Source organism: Chanodichthys erythropterus, chromosome 17, assembly GCF_024489055.1.
Source record: "Chanodichthys erythropterus isolate Z2021 chromosome 17, ASM2448905v1, whole genome shotgun sequence".
Taxonomy (NCBI): Eukaryota; Metazoa; Chordata; class Actinopteri; order Cypriniformes; family Xenocyprididae; genus Chanodichthys; species Chanodichthys erythropterus.
Window position 1 is genome coordinate 38,526,469 of NC_090237.1, and position 22,773 is coordinate 38,549,241.

General features: G+C 38.3%; 1 protein-coding gene across 2 annotated transcripts in view; it reads right to left on the reverse strand.

The window, feature by feature from the left end:
- Positions 1–22,392, reverse strand: part of brwd1 (bromodomain and WD repeat domain containing 1) — a 40,016-nt gene extending 17,624 nt beyond the window's left edge. For both annotated transcript variants that reach the window (XM_067366428.1, XM_067366427.1), the window contains exons 1-28: positions 21,981–22,392; positions 21,831–21,889; positions 21,717–21,746; positions 21,453–21,512; positions 19,687–19,837; positions 19,490–19,585; positions 16,611–16,771; positions 16,207–16,428; positions 14,406–14,506; positions 14,244–14,314; positions 14,049–14,149; positions 13,923–13,963; positions 12,856–12,957; positions 12,621–12,774; positions 11,671–11,805; positions 10,643–10,771; positions 10,307–10,532; positions 8,316–8,501; positions 8,011–8,194; positions 5,179–5,269; positions 4,960–5,100; positions 4,797–4,870; positions 4,235–4,457; positions 2,602–2,718; positions 2,423–2,530; positions 1,479–1,603; positions 268–350; positions 36–147 (exon numbers count right to left, since the gene is read on the reverse strand). In XM_067366428.1, the coding sequence (XP_067222529.1) occupies positions 36–147; positions 268–350; positions 1,479–1,603; positions 2,423–2,530; positions 2,602–2,718; positions 4,235–4,457; positions 4,797–4,870; positions 4,960–5,100; positions 5,179–5,269; positions 8,011–8,194; positions 8,316–8,501; positions 10,307–10,532; positions 10,643–10,771; positions 11,671–11,805; positions 12,621–12,774; positions 12,856–12,957; positions 13,923–13,963; positions 14,049–14,149; positions 14,244–14,314; positions 14,406–14,506; positions 16,207–16,428; positions 16,611–16,771; positions 19,490–19,585; positions 19,687–19,837; positions 21,453–21,512; positions 21,717–21,746; positions 21,831–21,889; positions 21,981–22,029 (3,332 nt within the window). In that variant the 5' untranslated portion in view covers positions 22,030–22,392. The remainder of the gene's footprint in view (positions 1–35; positions 148–267; positions 351–1,478; positions 1,604–2,422; positions 2,531–2,601; positions 2,719–4,234; positions 4,458–4,796; positions 4,871–4,959; positions 5,101–5,178; positions 5,270–8,010; positions 8,195–8,315; positions 8,502–10,306; positions 10,533–10,642; positions 10,772–11,670; positions 11,806–12,620; positions 12,775–12,855; positions 12,958–13,922; positions 13,964–14,048; positions 14,150–14,243; positions 14,315–14,405; positions 14,507–16,206; positions 16,429–16,610; positions 16,772–19,489; positions 19,586–19,686; positions 19,838–21,452; positions 21,513–21,716; positions 21,747–21,830; positions 21,890–21,980) is intronic.
- Between the last annotated feature and the right edge of the window lie 381 nt (positions 22,393–22,773).

The following is a 22,773-nucleotide window of genomic DNA, read 5'->3' on the forward strand; positions in this document are numbered from 1 at the left end:
CAGCTCCTAGTAATTCAAACAAAGTTTGGGCTTACTTGACTTTGAAGCACTGAAAATGGCTGTCGGGATACTCGGCCTGATATGGCTCCTGACAAACTATGGTCCCAAACCACCAGGCGTCATCGATCACAGAGCGAAACCGATCATCTACAGAAACCAAAGCATGAAAACCAGAAGACATGACTGAATGCTTTAATTCTGTAGAAGACTGAACTGAATCAGGGCACCACAGCAGGCTCTCTCGACTCTGCTCTCAGGCACACTTACTCGGTCTCCACACTCTGTTCCGCGCCTCGTCGTAGCTTTGACGCAGCACCAGAAAATCAATTACATCAGGCATGTCATGATATCTAAGGAAAAACAGCACCAAAACATTTAATATTTATTACCAAAAATTAAATATTTTTATTTAGACTACAAAAATAATTGTAAAGAAATTTACACAGTAAAATACCATTTTCCATTGAAACAATAATATACCATAAAAACAATGGGTAATATTTGTAATTTTAAGAAAAGAGGCCTATCTGTTACTTTCTCAAACTTTAATATTACCCAGAATGCACTGTAATACACGGAATGCATTGTAATATACTGTAAAACAATGTTTTGGGAAAATCCTGGGAAATATTTGTCACTTTCAAGAAAGCATCCTATAGGTTACAACAAATAATATTACCCAGAATGCATTGTTTTACTGTATTTTACTGTGTAAACTCAGACTGGTTACATGATTACTTAATATTCACAAAACGGCAGTAAATTATTCTTAATTCAGCGATTCTTCTCCCTCATTATTTATCTTTTACATTTTTCTTTCTAAAACAGCATATATGTTCATAAAAGATATAATTACGTGGAAAATTGAGAGACCACACATCATAAATAAAATATTAAAGCTTTAATATTATATTAAATTTAATATTAAATTAATAAATAAATAATTTTAGTAAGTATTACTTGTGACCTTTTCAACTTCCTGCAGTTCCTTCACCAAAACCCTTATGTAATTTTTAATGAACAATCCAGTGTAAGCGTTTTGAAGAATGCGGAAACGGGAAGTACGTTCAAGGTGATATTTTGTGTATATAAATTATATACATTTTTTTTTTTTTCTGAAAATGAGTGATGGTTTCTCTAGATAAGACTCTTATTCCTCGTCTGGGATCGTTTAAAGCTCTTTGAAGCTGCACTGAAACTGACATTTGGACCTTTAACTGTCTGGAGGACAGTGAAGTCCACTATAAGGAGAATAATCCTGAAATGGTTTCATCAAAAACCTTAATTTCTTTTTGAATGAAGAAAGAAAGACATTAACATCTTGGATGACATGGGGGTGAGTAAATTATCAGGAAAAGTTTATTTAAAAGTGAACTTTTCCAAACTGCATAGGACCCCTGATATAATTTTTATCAATTTGTATTCAGTAATGGACTAAAATTGGTATGTAATCTACCCAGCAGTGCTTGCAGACTTACTTTATTGAAAAGGATCGGTCTGTTATTTTGCCTGTTCCAGGGTCAATCTGGGTCAGTTTCAGACAACACAGGGTTGGAGGGCAGACTTCATACTTGATCCCTGTTATTTTCACAAACTCTTGGTCCTGATGAAAACATGAGATTTATAATTTTCAAAGCCAAACATGCTGAAAACATTAAAAGGTTAGGTGAGTTGCATGCATTTTTTAAAGAAATGTTCATGGTTAAATACAAGGAAACAGAACCTTATGACAGCATCTGTGGCTTGTTGTTGGTCACTACAACAAATAAATGCAGACAAATAAAAATAGCCTTGCTGCACTACCTATGTCTCCATCCAAAGTTGCGAATTAAACTTTGCATTTGCACAGGTGAAATCAGTGAGGATTTTTCTTATATAATAAATTACTTGCACCTCAGAGCGTGCAGATGAAATGCAATAAATGCTGTCATGTTATCTTGTGTTTGGGAAGACGCTTCAGGGTGGGAATTATACCAAATCATTCTGAAATGACTAAAACAATTTTAGATAGTGTGCAATGAGATTGGTTCACTAGTAATAGCTGAGTTCTCTCTTGAGGTAAAGTCACATGTTTTTTATTTGATGTGCACCCAGGAATCAATTCGGTAAATGTGTTTCCATCGCAGTTTATTGGCCCGTTTTCTTACCAAATAAAAAACATTATTCACCTTAATTGAACGCATACGTTTTTTTGTGCGTGTTTTAAGATTTTTAGGAGCATTTTGGTATTTCCATCAAGCACATTTTTATGCGATATCCTGAAATTTACATAAAATATACGGATGGAAATATAAATACTGACAAGTGATGTTTGTATGCAAACTGCTATGATCAGATCAACGCAAAGTTTTACAAAGCACTTATGAATGACTGCATCTGATAAGAACAAGTCAGTAAAATCCTAGGATTGTCTTGATCTTACTCTCAACTGCATCTTCTTCCATGGCTGTCTGTCTAGGTTAATGGGGTACAGGTTTGTCCTACAGACTGCATCCACATACGCCTCATGACCCTGACGAAAATAGATGACCTGTGTACAGAAAAAGAGTTGTTTAGACATGGATCAGTTATACGTTAATACAAACGGAACTTATTCTGTACCTCGTCTCCCATTTGAGGGACAAAGGGGGACTTTCGGGGAATGACATCAGTAATCCACGCTGGGGGACGGAACTCATTTGAGATCTCTCTGTTAATGGGAGGCCTCGGTTTTGGTGGCTAAGGATAAGAAAACAAATTGCACTGAATTCAAATTTTTCATGAAGACAAGCACAAAATAAGTGCTAGCCTACAGTAAAAATACTTCTCCAGAATTACAACTAGGGATTTCAGAAGGAACTTCAGTACTAAATTGACACTTAAATTTTAAAGGATCATAAAATATTTCGTAATAGTGACAGTAAAGGCCTCGATATACTTCAAGCTAAATCGAATAACAAACGTTCGTTTGGAGTTCGAAACATCTTGCCAAAGCTAACTTTCCAGAAAAGTTCACGTCTTTGTGTTACCATTGATTCGTGGCAATTACGTAATAGGTATGTGGCTCTGAGGCTCAGTCTTCTGTGACATGGAGATCTTCTCTGGTTCATTTCTTCTGTTCAGTCCGTCGAGGTCAGACATCCGTGAGTAAAAACATGCACACTGAAGAACTGCTTTATAGTAGAAAATGGAAAAAATGACAGAGTCCGTTTTATTTCATGTTTAACACTATAAAGCTGCTTCATTCAAAGGGGTGTTTGATTATGATTTCACTTTTTTTAACTTTAGTTAGTGTGTAATGTTGCTGTTTGATCATAAACAACATCTGCAAAGTTACGACGCTCAAAGTTCAATGCAAAGGAGATATTTTCTTTTACAGAATCTGCTGTTTTAAGCCCAGAACACACCAAGCTGACGCCAACGAACTAGTGGCGACAAAAGCAGACTGCTGGGTTGGCTCATGTCGGAAGCGTCTGTGTCCAATGTTGCCCTGACACACCAAACTGACGCTTGACACCCGATGGCCCACGTCCGTTCTGCGCCGGCGTAAGAAGAAATACCTTTCGGTACCAGCAGGTGGCAGTATCTGAACAGCCAATCAGAATGATCAGATGGCCCAATGAGGCCGAAAAAAACGACAAGGACCAACTTCAGCTAACGATGTGGAACACATGCCATCATTTTACGCCGGACTGCTTCACAAACGAGGGTCAATTCAACACAAAAGATGAACATGACGGCACATGCTAGTGGATGAGTTGAATCAACTCCACAGCAACTACATCAATTTATCCACTAACCATTCAGAAGCGTCTAAAAGTTCTTCCTGAGTCTCTCCATCAGTGTCGACTCCGGTTTGAACAATGTAAGGCTGAACACCGTTACTGACAATCTTCATTTTGGCTGCGTGAGATTCTCCAGCTTTGTCGTTTTTTTTTTAAATAAATGTGACGTGACTAGACTGGATAGGCGAATCGCAGAGCTGGTGCAAACATCTACATCGCTATGATCTTAACTGCTGTTATTTTTGTTGCGTTTATTTTGTTATAGAGTGGAAAGAGCGCAGCACATAATTACATATTCATCTAGACGCCGCTCTCAGCAACATGGGCCGCATCAGGATGTTCGTGAACAATATAGTTCTGGTCACGTATTTCAATCTTATTTTTACCCCTATGCAAAGTATGAAAAACACTACGCTGTGAGTATATCGGGGCCTTTCAGTAATGGATGTGCTGTACGGCCCAATAGACACCTTTGGCATTTTGCTTTTGGCCTTCTTGTGCTTTCTGGGTGAAGACATCTGCTCCTCTTCATCTAGAGTTTGCTCCTCATCCGCTACATCTTCGTCCTCCTCATCCTCTTCCTCAGAGCTGCTGATCCTGCGGGTAGCACGTCGCCGGGAGGATGGAGACGCGGACGGTCGCAAATTTATTCCTGCATCTGCCATCCAGTCGGAATAATCACTGGAGGAGTGGCTTCAGTCATGAACAAAGAGACAGTGTAAATCTTTCCCTCATGAATATGTTAGCGATGACAACATGAAATGAAATCACTATATGGACGTCTTATCAGTTTAAGGGTGTAGCTTATAATTTTGTCACCAGCAGGACCAAACAGAATTCAAAAATTGAGCATTTCAATTAAGCTCAAAATTTGCAATAGTTTTTGAGTATGAATAAAAATGGCTGTGCCAGGCATTCCATATCTTTACATTTTCAATTTTAATTTGATTAACTGTAAGGTATTATTGGGAGCTAACTTGCAGATCTTACGGACTTCCTTTTTAAAAACAATTACGGTGGCAACACAAATACCTTGAGCTATCACTCCTCCATTCCTCTTCATCCTCAATGGACAAATCAACATCACTGCCCTCCATCTCACTATCCTGCACCAGTGAAACATATACACACACATTGTTATTGACATGTCTAATATGGCAGCGTTTTAAAAAGTAAATGATCACAAATGCTCAACCTCGGAAGACGCAGTCTCCTCTCCTTCCTCACATGAGAACTCTATGTACTCTTCAGCCAGACTCTCTTTACGTTGCTGGTTTTTCTGCCGTTTGCGTGACTGCGCACGTTTGAGGCATGGCCCTTCTTCATCAGAATCATCCTATGGGCAGAACGATGATGATCACTGAGTGTTGACATCAATTTCCATAATGCAGTTCATAAGGAGAAAGAACCGTACCCTGAAGCTGGCGTGGGTCACTCTTCTTCTCTTGATGTTGTAAAGGCTGACCTCCTCATCTCCCTTGGATGTTCTGAACGACTCCTGCGCCCTAAATGAAGAAGCAATTTGCATTGTTATCCAGCCTTTCTGAATGCTCTATACCTGGCTGAACTTAACCACTGCCATCAAATCGACCATTTTTACAATGATACCAGTCTTTTTTGTCTGATAATCAACATGAGTTGGTTCCCTTTTGAGGGAATTCCAACGCTGCATCACAGTGTTGATGGTAGGGCTGCACGAATATGATAAATCATAATTGTCGATTATTCCCTTAAAATTGTAACTGCGATTATTAATTTCAATTATCACAATTACACTGAATGATGTTTTGAGTTTGTTCTACCTCTGTTAACATAGCCCTGTGTTTCAGATGTTCTTGGTCAGTTCTCATTTACGCATTTGCGTTATTCTCCTGTGTGCTCATTTTGAGTGTTTGTATTATTTATAACGCCGTTTTGTTTTTAAATCTCCATCTTTGTGCCTGCTGCCCACATTGTAACACTTATTATACAGCAAAATAATAAAAATAATAATAGTAATTTTAAAAAAAAAATGCAGTAATATGGTCTTTTTTATGGTCTTGACGTGAATACACTGCATCATCTGACCTCTGCCAGCCAATAGTTTTCACTGGCATGTTTTCACACGTGCTTCAGACACCGGTCACACAGGAGGTATCATCACCATTAGGGCTGCACGATATATCGCATGCGATTGTCACGCGCATTTCGTCAGTAAAGCCGGTTCCCTGATTACCGCTAAATCGGCATCACCTGCTTTCAAATGGAGCGGCATTTAATAGACAGAGCCGTAGTTCACTGATAAGCCACGCAATATCGCGTTCATTATCGAAGGAGATTCATCTGTGATATGAACGCGATATTGCGTGGCTCGTCAGTGAACTACGGCTTTGTCTATTAAATGCCGCTGACGAAATGCGCGTGACAATCTCATGCGATATATCGTGCAGCCCTAATCACCATGATGCAGCATCTTGTTCCCTTCTCAGGGAACCAGGTTACATTCGTAATCTGAGAGGTTTTTAATTATTGCCCTTATGCGAAACATTTTAGGGAACTTGACTAAGGTTAAAGGATTAGTTCACTTTCAAATGAAAATTAGCCCAAGCTTTACTCACCTTCAAGGTGTATGACTTTCTTTCTGAAGAACATAATCGGAGAATTATTGGCAGTGTAATGGGACCAAATATAATGGCAATGAACGGGACCAACGAGTATAAGCTGAAGTCCTTCCATCCACATCCATCCATCATAAATGTACTCCACACGGTTTAAACCGTTAAAACCAGATGGAGCACCCGTGCTCCTGTTTGCATGTCTCTCTTTAAGAACCAATAAAAACTGAACCCATATAGGGCGCACAAATTCTTTTTGCATACAAAACCAGAGACTTGTCACGTTCAGATCAAGCCTCCAACATGCTTCCGAGTAATATGCGTTTACAATAAAAACAGCACAACAGCTAACTGAATACAAATATGTAGCAAATATGTAGATTTCAAATGCTCATAACTTCATTAAAAAAGCACAGATCATAAAAAAAGACATTTAAAGCAGATTCTCACGATTAGAATGAACCCAAGATGATCACAAGATATTACTCACAGAACGATTGAACATACTTGGCTAAAAACATGTCTCTCATCTTTCCGAGATGCAGTGTGTATCCTATGTTCCCAGAACAATCCATGTTCGTTTTCCAACGTGGAGTAACACAAAATAGGAATGATCTTAAAGCATAGAAAGCTTTTTAATGCATTTAACCATTTTGAAAAACTCCTAAGGAGTGCTGAGAAGTGCCTCAGGTTTAGAGTTTACCACCCGTACTAGCTGCGAAAAAATGAATAACACTTTATTCAACTATATGCTATCCCCACAAAATTTTAACCAGATGCACCTCACATGTAGGACAGCATCACTAAAAAATATTTTTTCTCCGATCGTATTGCCTTCCTGAGTTATTCCATATAAAATAAAATAAAAATTTTTTTTTAAAAAAATTATATTTTTTGTCTTCTATCAGCAGTTTCTCAGCATGAAAATGTCCAAATGTAATAGAACACTAATTTTTAGAAAATAAATTTATATCAAATGATACCTACCATTTGACTCTCCTTGCTACAGTTTTGGAGTTATGAGTCTTTACTTTTGTATTTAAGGCCATATTTAAAAATATCCATATTTAACAAGTTATGAATAGGGAAGGCATAGGACGTAGCGTAAGCTTTTTTGAACTGCAAGAATTTTACACTTTATTCATACGTTGAATATGGAGGGCAGTCTGGTGCAGATTTTACTTCATAACTTGTTAAATATGGATTTTTTTTTAGACAAATGCATTGCTTCCGTTCAGAAGGCCTTTAGTAACCCCCCCCGTAGCACACAATTATAATGGATGGACGAGGATGGAATCACTTTCTTCAGCTCATACTCATCGATCCTGTTCACTGCCATTATAAAGCTTGGATGCATCAGGATATTTATTATTATTTCTCAGATTGTGTTCATCAGAAAGAAGAAAGTCATATACACCTCGGTTGGCTTGAGGGTGAGTAAAGCTTGGGCTAATTTTCATTTGAAAGTGAACTAATCCTTATGTACGAGAAGGCATTAAAAATGAAAAAAAATATTAATTTGATGCTTTACAAATGATGTCAGACACTTTTCTTTACCAACCTTCACCAGGATTAAATAAGGGGCTTAATTTGTACACCGATAAAATAACTGAAGAGAATAAAATAAAATTAAATTAATATATAAACCTCACCTGTAGCCACTTGCCGTAAGCTCAGGTACCACCACCCTGCGTCTCCAGGCCTGAAGGTCCCTCTCTGTTGCCATCTGACTGCGTGGAGCATTCTGGTGCATCTGCCGAACTCCCTCTACCTGTCCACTGCGCCGTAAACCCACGTTAGGTGGAGACTGCACCTCCATGCGCTCGTTCAGCGACACTATGCAATCAAACACGGAATTATTAGATGAGACTTGGAGTTTCAACTGCAAATCTACTGGAATGGGTGTCAGAGTACAAGGCTGTGATTTAAATGGCAAAAGAGGTCAATGTATAGGCACCTCTGCGGGGAGTTCCAGGGTCTGGCACACGGGCAGCAGCAGGAGCGCCACCCTCTCCCTGAGCTGCAACCTGTCTGTCATGATGCTGTTGAAGTTGGCGGATGGCAAAATCCAGGGCGCTGTGACGAACTTCCTCACTCTCCGCAGACTGTTGACTGATTACCTGCTCCACGACCTCACCGTCACCTGAAACACAATGAAGGCCATTTTCAAAGATGTAAATCAGCAACACTCAGTATGATCATAATGTTTTTAGTGATGGACGCGTAACCAAAAATATATGTAACACTTTATTTTAAGCTGACAGTCACGTTACATGAACTTGCTATAAAAAAATAACAGTAAATTTAGCATTATGCAATTACAACGAACCCTAAAGCAAACCCTAACCTTAACAGTATAGTAAGCATATGTAGTCACCTTAAAATAAAGTGTAAGATTGGGGTTAATTTGTAGGTGAGTGAATAGAAAATAATGAACAAATTACAAGCATAGATAAACATAATAGAGCAAAGATACAAATGAATAATAGTGCTTTTATATTTTTCAGGTAAGTCTAACAGTATTCAGGTACAGAAATTGAATTCAAAAAATAAAATACTGCATAGTCTCACTGTATAAATTAAATATAATTAATCTGTGTTAAAACTACAGAAGTGATTTTTCTCTTTGTCTTTTGATCAACATTCATGACACAGAAAGCAGCAGGAATATTAGGCTGCTGTCACTTTAAGACCAAATGAGCAGATCCAAAATACTGTAACACATCCGGTTTTCTTTCTCAATCGTTTCGTTCACCTAAGCGAAAATCAATTGTGTTTATGAGGATACTCAATGTTTAACTGCATTTTGACTTTTTTTGGATGTACATGGCTGTGTGTGCACAGAAAACAGCCACACGTTCAGATTTGAGTTCTCTTTCAAGTCTTCATGTGCTCAAATGGTTTAAAAATCACTTAAATGTTTAAACTGACAGGACCTAAAACATGTTGAAATGATGGTTGAACAATTAATCCGGGAATCAGGTGCGTTTTGAACTGTGGTGTCTGGTCTATACGGATTAACAATCCCTATACTTGACTTCGCACATCCTGCGATGGGACTATCGCAGATGCACATAGTGTGATATTGATGCTAAAATGAGCCCTAATGCTGACCTTACTGTAGCATATGTTTGAATAAGTGAAAACAAGTTATTACAGCCGCCATTTAAATACTTTTATTTCAACATCGAATTGGAGTAAAACAATTACATGGGCTCTCTGAAATGCTTTATGTTGATTGTACAATGAAACTGGAGGACTTCAGTATTAACAGTAGGCCTACAGTAATATTGTTAAAGTGTTTGCCGTGTTGCTAGAGTGGTTGTTTTGTATACTATAATAGAAGTTAATAAGCAAGTAAGATTTGAAAACAGTTTCTTAAATTAATATTTCATATCCCCATCATTATTTATGTGGTGAAAAGCTGTATAAAAAGTGATCCATCTGTATATTATGCCAAAAACGTCCGACTTGTTTGAACATTTTCTCTTTGTGGATGTTTTGCGTTTAATGAGCTAATAAAATATTTGAACTCAAATCAATACTCTGTGTCTAATTTACACTTGTGGCAAGTAGCCGCTACACATAGGGGTCCTGATCACCCTGACGGGGTTAATTCTGCAATAAACAGCTGGATGTACATTACCCTCAAATCATTAAAAGGCTAATATAAAACTTGTGTCTTATGTGCAATTTAAATGATAAATTATAATAAAAATGATAATAAATTAGATTAATTGATAATTAAATAAACTTTATCTTTGGTTTCAAACTAAAGATGAAAACTTTCATTTCGGTTTTGGTACAAATTCTTTTCTTTTCAAAAGAACCGGTTCTGAAACTGGTTTTTCTAGACACTGTTTACAGTGAACTCTGTGCATGATAAAACAGTCAACTGTGGACTAGGGATACATTACAACAACCTTATGACAACAGTAGGGAACTTACTTGTAGCGACATAACCCAGTTGAGGAACTAAATGCTCATCTGCAATGTTTTCTCTTCCTGGGACCAGTCTTTGGAATCTGGGAGGGTGTGGGTTCCCATCCACGTCCACCAGGAAGGGAGAAGGCATCAGGTGAGGGGCCTGCTGGGTCTGCTCATCCAGAACAAACCCATTTGAGTCCCGGATCAATGGCCGATAGTCGGTGTGGAAAAACACCTGGTCTGGAAGCTAAGGATCATTTTGGAGACATAAGTTAAAACATGTTATATTTAGGAACTTGGTGCAATACAGATATCAAAAGATCAACTTCAGATTCCTCAACTAGAAATCATACAAACCTTCTCATAAGGCTTGGAGCTCCCAAACCCGAAAATAACCAGATGTCCGTGAGAGTCTGTCATTGCAAAGCGATGACCATCAGGGGTGAACTTACAGTCAAATACAGCACCATGTCCTTGACCTTCAATCTACACCACAGAAAACAATAATTTAAAAAAAGCCTGTCTAACTGAAGCATCTGGACCAATCAGACACACAATCAATTATATTTAATAGGGCTGGGAGGAAAAAAAAAAACTTTTCACCCAACTATCATTTTTTTTTTCAAAATTCAAATGAAATTGCTTTATTTTAGTCCTTGCTTACAGAAGAGGTGGACAGAAGATACCCACATTTGTTCTAACAGAAGGCGAAATGTGTCATTATCTATGCATGTCACGTGACGTAATCTCTGTTTCAAGCAGACGAGAGAAAGCAATGTGAGACTACCTAGGCCCATACATTGATATATTTGTGGCAGCTCGTTAGTTCAAATTATCATAAAAGTGCTGGGAGTTTATAGTTCAAATATAAACACTGATGTCTACGATAGCAATCAAACACCTTTTGAAAACGATGCTTCAAATAACGACTGTATCATTTACATTGTTTCACCACTAGATGGCGACAAATGGTTAAAAAAAAAGTCTTTCATTGAATCGGTTATTCAAGAGAATGTAATAATGAATGATACTCAGAAATATGTAGTGTTGCCGGTACAGAAATTTAAAAAATGTGACGCTTTGAGCGCTGTTGGGCGGATTCGTAAACACCTCTGATTGGACATTGTGCTCACATGCTCATCAGATATGTCTGTGATTGGCTACAGTGATCAATGCCTGCTTTCAAAACACTTTCAAACGCTCCCATGCGTTGATCATTGTAGCCAATCACAGACATATCTGATGAGTGCATGAACAATGGCCAATCAGAGTCGTTTATGAATCCGCCCAACAGCGCTCAAAGAGTCACATTTTAAAATGTCAGTTTTGACAACACTAGAAAGAAGTTCTGGAAATCATACCAAAAGATCATTGGGATACTCTACCATATTAAAGTAATGCATGGTTTTAATGCCTCTGGTGAGGTCCCATATGAAGACATTCCCATCATGCCCCGCAGACAGCATGACACGAGGGTCATAGGGATGTGGCTCCAAAACGTACACCTCTGCCTCGTGACCCTGTGAGAAGGTGGAGAGATTCATTCAGCTCTATATGTTTGACAGTGTAGTGTCAGACCTGAGCACTGAACACATGATACACGTCACAGAAAAAAACAGGCAATAACTTTCTCAAAATAGCAAGATACAATTCTGTTTGGCTACTTAAACTGCTTAATTTTAATAAATTGTTTTAATTTTGGTCATTTAACCTGTTAACTGACTCTCAGTCCTGCTACCGAGACACTCGGTGCACTTTTTATTGCCTTTTCCCCTAGTAATCATCATAAATTCAGTGTCATTTAAAAACTTAAACCCCTAAAATTAATCCGGTGTAGTCTACTATTACACATGCTACAACACATACTATTACACCATTTCATTCATGTGAATAACTCACTATGAGATGGACACTGACATGATTGTGTGTGTATTTGACCGTTTAAAGTAAAACAACTCAATCTGGAATGTGCGAGCTCTTTACAGGCGGCTTGTGTGCGTGTTGTTGGTATAAACACAGAGAAATCATCTCTCAAAGAGCTACCAAGTACTACTGAATGATATAAAAACGCTCAGATGTTCAAATTGGCATGGTTAGAAAGACGTGGGCAAGCTATTTCCGTCAGCTGTCCCAAAACGCCCACCAGAGTGTTGTATCGCAGTGCGCAGCTCACTTATATAGTGCAGGCGCCATGTCTTTTGAGGCCAGACGCTATTTGCTTATTTTGAGATAGAGAGGGGAGAAACTTTTCAAATTAGGGTTTGTTTGGGTTGATTTCAAATATCAAGAGTGATTGGCTAAATCTGAGGATCTGTGCATCAGAAAATGGTCTTACTTTAAGGATATGAAGCAACTGTCCAGTATAGGAATTCCACACTTTAAGAAGATAATTGTTGACGGCGGTAATGACTGTGTTGTCATGGCGGTCCCAGGACACCATGGTGACTTTAGGTTTGAAGAAATTTTCTTCCTCTGTTAAAGGTGCAGACCTTTAGTAAACAAGAAAAACTTCATTAGCATATCAAATCTGCATTAATGAAACACTTGAGTTTTCCAGAGGCTTCTCATACCCTGGAAGAGTGGCAGACATGTCCAATAAAATGCTATTCCATTGGTGTTTCTGATGCAGTCGCCATATACGAGCAGTGCCGTCTCGACTGCCACTCACAAACCTACAAGAGACATTACAGAATGATGTATAAAACACATGAAGCAAAACGACAGTAATTCACCTAAATTTACTGACACAGACCTACAGGTTTCATTTACCCCCCCCCAAAAAAAAATTTGTTCATGTCTTTCTTTATTTAGTCAAAAAGAAATTAAAGTTTTTGAGGAAAACATTACCAAACAAGTGTTTACAAAGAGAACTCAAATTAAAAAAAAAAAAAAAAGTGTAAAAATATTGTTGGACAATTTTGAAGTTTGAAGAGAAAAATCGAGTTTTACCCCAATCGCGGTACTTCCACCTACGTCACGTGACCTTTCCAACATGATTACGTCATGTGTGGCACATGGCAGAGCAGTGCAAGACGTGAATTTGTGGTTAAAAAGCATATCATTTTATTTATTTTTTTTAGATGATGTCCGATGGTTTCTCTAGATAAGACTCTTATTCCTCGTCTGGGATCATGTCGAGCTCTTTGAAGCTGCACTGAAACTGACATTTGAACCTTCAACCCTGTTGAACCCCAGTGAAGTCCACTATATGGAGAAAAATCCTGGAATGTTTTCCTCAAAAACCTTCATTTCTTTTCAACTGAAGAAAGAAAGACATGAACATCTTGGATGACATGGAGGTGAAAAAATTAGTTCAGAAGTGAACTAATCCTTTAAATTGCACATAAATTGCAGTCTGAAGCCCTGTAATATTTAATATAGTGCATATATTTAACAAAATGCTCATCTCTAGAATTATTTTTTTCAAACAAACCATCAAACTAAGGACACTGGGTGGATTTTCTGAAGTAAATGTAATGGTACATGGCTGTTTGCAAGCCGTTTTACTGATGTCTCTCCGCAGTTGAAAACAGTTTCAGCCGAAACCAAAAATTAATTTTCGGTGCATCACTTCGGTGCAAAAAATAAATAAATAAATAAATAAAATCATTGGTTTGTATTAAACCACCAATGTTACCTCTCTCCTGAATGACAGAACTGGATGCTGTCCACCTTGTCCTACAAAAGAAGAATCAGGACACCATATGAGATATTACGACAAAATCTGATGATTTAACTACTCCTAAAAACTGAGCGCTCTTACTGTGTGAGAGTCAAGCTCAGCTAGTTTTTCAGGACAGCCACTGCCCAGGTAGTATATCCTGATGACATCATCTGTGCTTCCTGTTGCAAGGAACATGCCCCCTGTATAAAGAGAAACAAACGCACACTGAAAAAGCCTCACATAAACACACACATGTGAAGAGATGCAGAAGTTCACACATTCAGTCCATCTCACCAGGGCTGAAGGAAGAGCAGACTGTCTGAACACCAGGCCTCGGCCTCTCTGTGAACTTGTGTGGACGATCGCTGGTCAGCATTAAAGGAAAGAAGGAAGAATGAACCTCAATCTCTGACCTGCTCCTCGTATTTTCATTCTAACGTGATGAAGAACCCTCACCTGAAACAGTTATTATTCACATCCCACTGCCAGAAACACACAGTTGCATCAGTTCCTGTGGACACCATGTACCTTTTGGAGCCCTTGACAAATGGAGAGAACTACAAAGAGAAACAGGAAGTAGAAAAGCCTGTTAGAGTGAGCAAACAACATGAAAAAGATACAACTGAAAACATTAACATTGGGATAGTTCACCCAAAAATGAAAATTCTGTCATTTACTGACCCTCAAGTTGTTCCAAACCTGTATGAGATTCGTTGTTCAGCTGAACACAAAAAATTATGATCTTTGAAAGAATGTCGGTAACCAAATAGATCTTGCCCTCCATTGACTGCCATAGTATTTATTTTTCCTACTATGGTAGTCAATGGAGGGCAAGATCTGCTTGGTTACAAACATTCTTCAAATTATCATCTTTGTGTTCAGCCGAACAATGAATCTCATACAGGTTTGGAACAACTTGAGGGTCAGTAAATGACAGAATTTTCATTTTTGGGTGAACTATCCCTTTATGCAACAGCTGCTGATGGAACGGTGTTCTCTTGCAAACACGTGACTTTATCTGCTACTTTGTGACGTTCTACTGTAACAGTCTTCTGTGGGAGAACAGCTGATTTGCTGTAGTCGTTAATATGTGACAGATTAGATATGTTATATTTTATGGTTATGCATTTTAAATTGTATCTGTGTACGGTTGTTAAGTCTGACGTCACGCGGCAGTGCTTCCGGGTCCAAACGGGTCTCATACCATAAGAAAACAACAAATGATGCCAATATACACACACAATGTGGTGTAATGCTAGGGCTGGGTATTGACAATTTTCATGATTCGATTCGATTATGATTATTTTGGATCAGTTACACTATAAAAAACTACACATGAGAGTCAGCTGGTACTACTATAATAATATTGAAGGTTAAAATTAACTTATTTATATACAATCACTTAAATTACACTCAATGTTTTTTTTTATAATAAATAAATGTTAGACTTAATCATATTTCTACTCCAATTAATTTTTTTGAAATATAAACATTTAAATCGCGGCTGTCATAACTGATTTATTCAAACATGCATTAAATATTGAAAAACATTATAATGAATATGTAACAGTGCATAGCTAAATTTATCAGAATGTCGCTTTCTAGAGTCACTTTTATAGCTGACTTATGAGTTTATGGTCACTGAATAGGTTTTTCTGAGGTAAATGTGACGTCACGTGACATTGAAGCTGTTTTATTGAGTCTTTTCGAGGTTGAAACACTGATTGAGCGATTACATGAGACATGATACGGATTTCAGTAAGTTGTACTGTATATTTTAACATACCTTCAGATGTTCATGTTTATTTCGCTGTAACTGGTATTAAAGCGGAGGAGAGGATGATCACATGCTTCTCTTTAACGGAGGTGCTAAAGCGATCTGTACGCCACATTAAACAGCGCCAAAATGGTATTTATTTTTTTAATCTCATAATAAGATGGACGTCATTTGAAAATATCAAAAGTAACAAAGCACAAAGATTACTGTGATTTATTGGATGGGCGGCGCTACAAATTCTGCTCATTCATCAACTGAAAACAGACTAGACTAATCCATTCTTGGGATTTAAGAATCGATATCGGTTTGTAAAAATGAGAATCGATTAAAAAAGAGAAATCAATATTTTTTTACCCAGCCCTATTATTTAGTGGCAGAAACAAGCTTCCATAGTGGCAAAATTTTAATCGTTCACAACCTAAAATCTTGATATCACACTCCCCTAAAGACAAGTACTCTAAAGTCATATGGCACTCTCACCTGTAAAGAGGTAATAGATCCACTGTGGCCCTGCAGGACCGCCACTGGGGCACAAGTACGAAGGCACCAGACTCGAATGCTTTTGTCGCAGCTCCCGGCCGCTATAAGGGTATTCTCAAAGTTAACGGCGAGGTCTGATATCTCAGCGTAATGTCCTCTGAGAGTGGAGTGAAGCCTTCCGTCAAAGGAGGACCAGATCTTCACCAAGGCATCATCGGAACCCTGAGGGACAGGAAACCAACATGTTTGCAGGTGTCGTTGCGGCAAGCTATGGGCCTGTTCGCACTTGAGCACTTTATAATATACATTTCAAATACTTTTTAGAATTTCTCAGAATTGCGAGTGGTCAAGCGTGGAGCAACAAAGACCCAGAGCCGAGTACCCAAGAGATTTGTGATGCTCACCGTAAAAATCCTGGAACCTGTTCGATCAAAGGCGATACAGTACACAGCAGAGAGATGTCCCAGGATCCTCCTGTGCATCCTCATGTGCTGATAATTGCTGACAGGGTTGATAGTGCTGAAGCGCTGAGCTCCTGTGAGCTCTCTGCCTCGACACACTTCCACTGCAATGACAGAGAGGAAATCCACTCATTTCATTTCTCCGTTTGCCAAGACGGAAGAGAAAATGCATTAAACAGGGATCAGGGATGGCTATGAGCCCAAGTTGAAGGAAAGAGTCAGCAGGCTAGTGCTACATTTATGCAGTCTGTGGCCCTGGTGACTTTTAAATCCGGGAATGACAGACCAAAATCAGAGATGAGAGATGATAAACACCATGGCAGGTGTAGATTTAAATGTATGCCCAGTTTCCCACCTTATTTGTAGATGAAATTCATTCTACGTTCCTTCTTTGTAACATTTACATTAGCTATGTTTTTAACCCCTGTTGCCAGATAACGTAGCCTACACTTTATGTGATAAAAATGTAGAAGAATATGTTTTCCGTGGATTTTCACAAATTTGACGAAAAACATGAACATACGTTCATGGTTTAATTTTTGTTAAGTTCATTCAGTTTATTAGTTTTTCCTCAACCGCATTTAGATGTGTTTTTTGCAACTGATCTGGCAGTATATTTTATTTATTCATTGTCATATAATGTACTTCTTTCATTTGTGTTCTGACCTCTGGAAAACCGTTTTCATTCGACGTTAAAGCTACTTGTCTGTCGGCCTGATCATGTTTGCACCGATTTTTCTCTTTTAAGCGATTCAGTTTGCTGTACAGGCTGTTTTTTATTCATTCGTTTATAATTTACATTTAAGCCCTACATTTTAAAAATACTTTCGTTAATCTGTCTAGTTTTATTAACCAAATAACTTGCTTTTAAAAGCTGAAAATTCACTATAGCGTTGTCAAAAGTACCAACTTTGGTACAAAGTCAGTACTGAAATTTAAAAAAATGTGACTATACCAGCATTTCCCCCATTTTAAGCACTGTTGAGTGGATTCTTAAACACCTCTTATTGGCCTTTGCATTGATGCACTCATCAGATATGTCTGTGATTGGCTGCAGTGATCAATGCTTCAAAAACATGTTGTAAATAGACATCAATGATGCTTTTCACCGAGCGCTTACACAGATACACGTTTGAAAGCAGGCGTCTATCAGCGGATCCCTAATATATCTGCTGATGGACGTCTGCTTTCAAATCCTCCCATTTATCTGCGTATATCTACATGTTTTTGAAGCGTTGATTATTGTAGCCAATCACAGACATATCTGTTGAGCGTGTGAATCACAATGACCAATCGAGTTCTTGTCATAGTCGTGAGTTTGCCCATCACAGGCATCAGACGAGCGTCTCCACGCAGCAGATCCTTTGTGTGCGTGACGGATGGATTCCCGCCACTATTTTGGCTCCTTTACACATTTTATAAGCTCTTCATGAGTTCCCAGCTGGCCAAAATACCATCACATGTAGGCTAAGCACACACAATAAGTGCATTTACCTCAGCACACAGCATTGTTTTGGATGTTTGGTAAGATCAGTCTCAAAATAGGCATAAAATTGCCAATCTGAATGCTAATCAAACTACGAGTGTGAACCCACCCTAATTCACTATGAAATCAAAATGGACAATTTTTTTTTTTTTTATGGAATATTTCAGTGTTTTTATGTTAGTTGATTTATCTGGGCACATAACATTTTTAAATACATGTACCCTCGTAATCTTTCATCAAAAAATCGTTAAAGAAAAATAAAAACTTTCCCTCCCCCTTGCAATGACATCTCTTCTCCAATGACGTGTGCACAGTGTGAGCAAACAACTATCCAATCAATTCCCAACGGACATAATTAATAGTGATGGGTCGTTCGCGAACGAGCCGACTCTAAGAGTCGGCTCTTTTATGTGAACGTCGGGAGCCGGCTCACATATCTGAAGAGCCGACTCTATTTTTCAAAATATAGCCTATAGAAATTAAATCATTATGTAATGAATGGTTTTAATTTTATTTAAAACAATAGACTAATAATTCAAAGAACAACACAAAAAATTATAATTAGGCTATATAAGCACACACACTCTTTCGTTTCGACTGTCTGATCAGCCTCACGGTCTGTAGTCGAAACTCGGAGGAGAGGAAAAACAGCATTTCTGAATGCAAATCTCTCATAAAATAAAAATATGGCCAGCAGTGTGTGTGTGTGTGTGTTCATTATGAATAATATATCCTAACTAGTGAGAGCTCATATGGCAATAAAAAAAGAGAAAAAGAGGGACCAGTTTAATCCTTTCAGTTATTTATTTTTCTTTAATATTTAATATGGGTTCTATTATGTTGTTCAGATTTTATTTGTTTTGAATGTTGGTTCTATACATTAAAAAGTTGTAATTTAAATACAAATGTTTAATAGTATTTTTTTTTTATAACAAATCAATGCATTTTTAAAGAAATTGTGAGACATTGTGAGTATGAGCTCATTTAATAATTTAATTAGAACTGTTTTCACACCTATCATAATCAAAGTCATAGTTAAAACATGTATTATTTAAAGAGCCGTTTGTGAGCCAAAAGAGCCGGCTCTTTTCCGGGAGCTGAGTCAAACGAGCCGGCTCACGAAAAAGAGCCGGAATGCCCATCACTAATAATTAAGTCGTGCCCTACAGTTCCACTCAATCATATACGTCACAATAGGGAAGAAAAGAAGATCGCAACTTCCATTTCATGCCGATAAAAGAAAAAGCAACCTTCCTCTGAGTGCAAAAATTCAGCCAGGGCAAGAAAATGTAACTAAAATTGTCATTGTTACAGGTGATTAACTGAAGGTACTCACCTATATTGGCATCCCTGCAGCTTAAAGGCCTCTCTGGTGGTCTCCCTCTATGAAGAGCCGCAAACGTGGAGGCTTTCCATCTGCTACTGCCGCAGTCTAGAGATGTGGAGAGGAGGCAGACGCTGACATTTAGACTTGGATAACTGACAGACTCACACCAAAGTCTGATTGGGCTGAAAGCTTCAGCCAGATCTCACCTTTTGACCTTCGCAGTAAAGAGTGTTTCCCGGCCCCCAGTAGAGAGTGCACTCCTGGCACACCAGACGGGACCTCTCGGTCCAGAACCGGACCGATCTGCTTGCATATCTGCAAAAGGTGGTCTGGTGCGATATGTCTGTTGGCAGCAACCTAACAAAGAGCAAAGGATCTTAATGTAATAAAGTCGCTTAGTTTAGATCCGTCATGTTTACTTATGTCACGCATCTCCAAATGAAAAAAAAAATTAAAACTGGTCACACTTTATATTAGGTGTTTTTAACTACTATGTACTAACATCAAATAAAAATGAATCCTTAGGTACAATGTACTTATTGTGTTGATGTTGCATTAAAAATGTTTTGATGTATGGGTAGGTTTAAAAGGTTAGTTCACCCAAAAATGAAAATAATGTCATTTATTACTCATGCCGTAAGACCTTCATTAATCTTCAGAACACAAAGATATTTTTGTTGAAATCCGATGACTCAGTGAGGCCTCCATAGCCAGCAATGACATTTCCTCTCTCAAGATCCATTAATGTACTAAAAACATATTTAAATCAGTTCATGTGAGTACTGTGGTTCAATATTAATATTATAAAGTGCCAAAAAAACAAAATAATGACTTTAGTCAACATTATTTAGTGATGGCCGATTTCAAAACACTGCTTCAGGAAGCTTCGGAGCGTTATGAATCAACGTGTCAAAATCATGATTCGGATCGCGTGTCAAACTGCCAACGGCTGAAATCATGTGACTTTGGCGCTCCGAACCGCTGATTCGACACAAAAGATGCATAACGCTCCGAGTTTTTTTGGCGCACCAAAAATATTCTTGTCACTTTATAATATTAATATTGAACCACTGTACTCACATGAACTGATTTAAATATGTTTTTAGTACATTAATGAATCTTGAGAGAGGAAATGTCATTGCTGGCTATGGAGGCCTCACTGAGTCATCGGATTTCATAAAAAATATCTTAATTTGTGTTCTGAAGATGAATGAAGGTCTTACAGGTGTGGAACGGCATGAGGATGAGTAATAAATGACAGAAATTTCATTTTTGGGTGATCTAACCCTTTAATATAAAAAGGGACCAAAATTTATCATAAAAAAATATAATATTGAACCATGTAATAGCAAAACCATGTATTCTTGTTCTTTTTTTGCACCTTAAGTAATGCCATTTTCCATTTGTTTGTTTTTTAGATGATGTATCAGACTTCTGGCTTCCCTAAATGTGCTTTTAACAAAGCAAGCAGACAGTTTTCAGAAGCTGTCATGTTAAATTGTGTCCATTACACAGTTAAGACCGCTGACCCTGCTCGCGACCCTTCAGGAAAACATAAATAAGAGCCTGTCTCCTGCGGCTGAGTGCAAGGAGTTTATGCAAATCGTGTCCGTTTATCGGCGAATCAGAGCGCAGGTCACATGCAAAATAAAAAGCCGACAGCGAGTCCCGTTATCTGATTGGACGGTTTAATATCCTGACGTAGCCACAACCCGACGAGGCCCCACCCTAACTGCAATACAGCACTAAATAATAATAGGGAAGCAGTCAAAACACAAGAGCCCCCAGTAATAATAACTGCTCGTATTAATAACGGCTATATTATTAACGTCGTATTAATTAAGTTGCCAAAGATGTGAATGAAAACAGAAGGAAAGAGTTCAGAAGCCTGTCACTTAAAACAGTCACAAAATACACACGTGTGAGAATTAAACACATGCACACATGCTCCAGAAATAATCAAAACACTCACCAAATCCTCATAAGATCGCGGGTGCTCGTTTCCTTCCCAATCCAGCCGACGTGGAAGCAGCTATCAAAACACAAGCCGGGTTAATGAGGGCGAAAGCGAAGGATATCTTAACATGAGCGGAAAATGTAAACAAAAGTTCAAGACAAGAGATAATAATGAAAAGTAGCATATCGCCGAATCCATGTTTCAATCCAAGAGGGAAGCAAACACACACATACACATAACGTTAAATACACACACACAGAGAGAGAGTGATGGACACACCTGATTTTCCTCCAGCTCGCACACAAGAGCCTGCAACAGATGAGAAAGAGCTCTCGAGCATCATTTTAAAACACAATTACTCGTTTAAAGTCTCCAGGATTGAAGTAAACTCACCTCGGCCGCTTTCCGACACGGCCCCGTGCTCAAATAGCGCGATATCAAGTAATACAACTCTGCGAAAGACAGCGCGAGACCGTTCATTAGTGGATTTACGACAAAAGTACCTCTTAATAATATTCCCAAATGATACTTTTTGTGGCTTACCCGATTCGAGGGGTGAAATACTCCCATTTCTGGCTGCAGTATCGGCCATAGCTCAACGAACACGGTATTTGGAGACGAACTTTATGTGTAGTTTGTAATTTAAATAATTATTTAATGTCGATTGTACGCTTCGTGCCCCTCCACGATTGCTCCCGCTTTCTGTTCGGCCAGTTTTCGGTCGCCATTGGAAGTATGAGGCCTGAGCTCACAGCTACTTCCGCCTGCACACCGGAAACAGGGGGAGGGGGTATAACCGCTAGTCTTCTTCAGCGAAACAGAAGCCACGCGGGGATTTAAAAGTCCAAACGTTCAATGTTCAAGTCGAAACGTTTGTTGTCGTGGCTTTCCAAGCGAACCGTTCCTCCATAAACAAGGAAACCCGCGTTTCTGTTCGCAGTGAGGTCGAGCAGCTCGTTCGTGACGTCACGCTGAATGGCGACGGTTATCTTTTGTCTGTTAAAGAGCTGATGCTCTGAAAATTACTACTAATATTACTCATTATCACATACACGCGAGATTACGTGATGTGTATTATATTAAAAGTGCCAAATTTACACAACCCGCATGAAAAAAATAGTACAGTAAATACTATAATACAGTAAATAAATAATAGTGTTTTTGAACTTTACTATAGTAAAGTGCTTGAATTAATGTTGTAATTCTATAGTTGTGGTAATATAACAACTGTAGTAATATAAACAAATACTGTACTAAGTTTTCTACAACTATAAAGTATTATACTACAATATACACTACAGTTTACTATAGTAAAAACTAAAGTATACTACAGTAT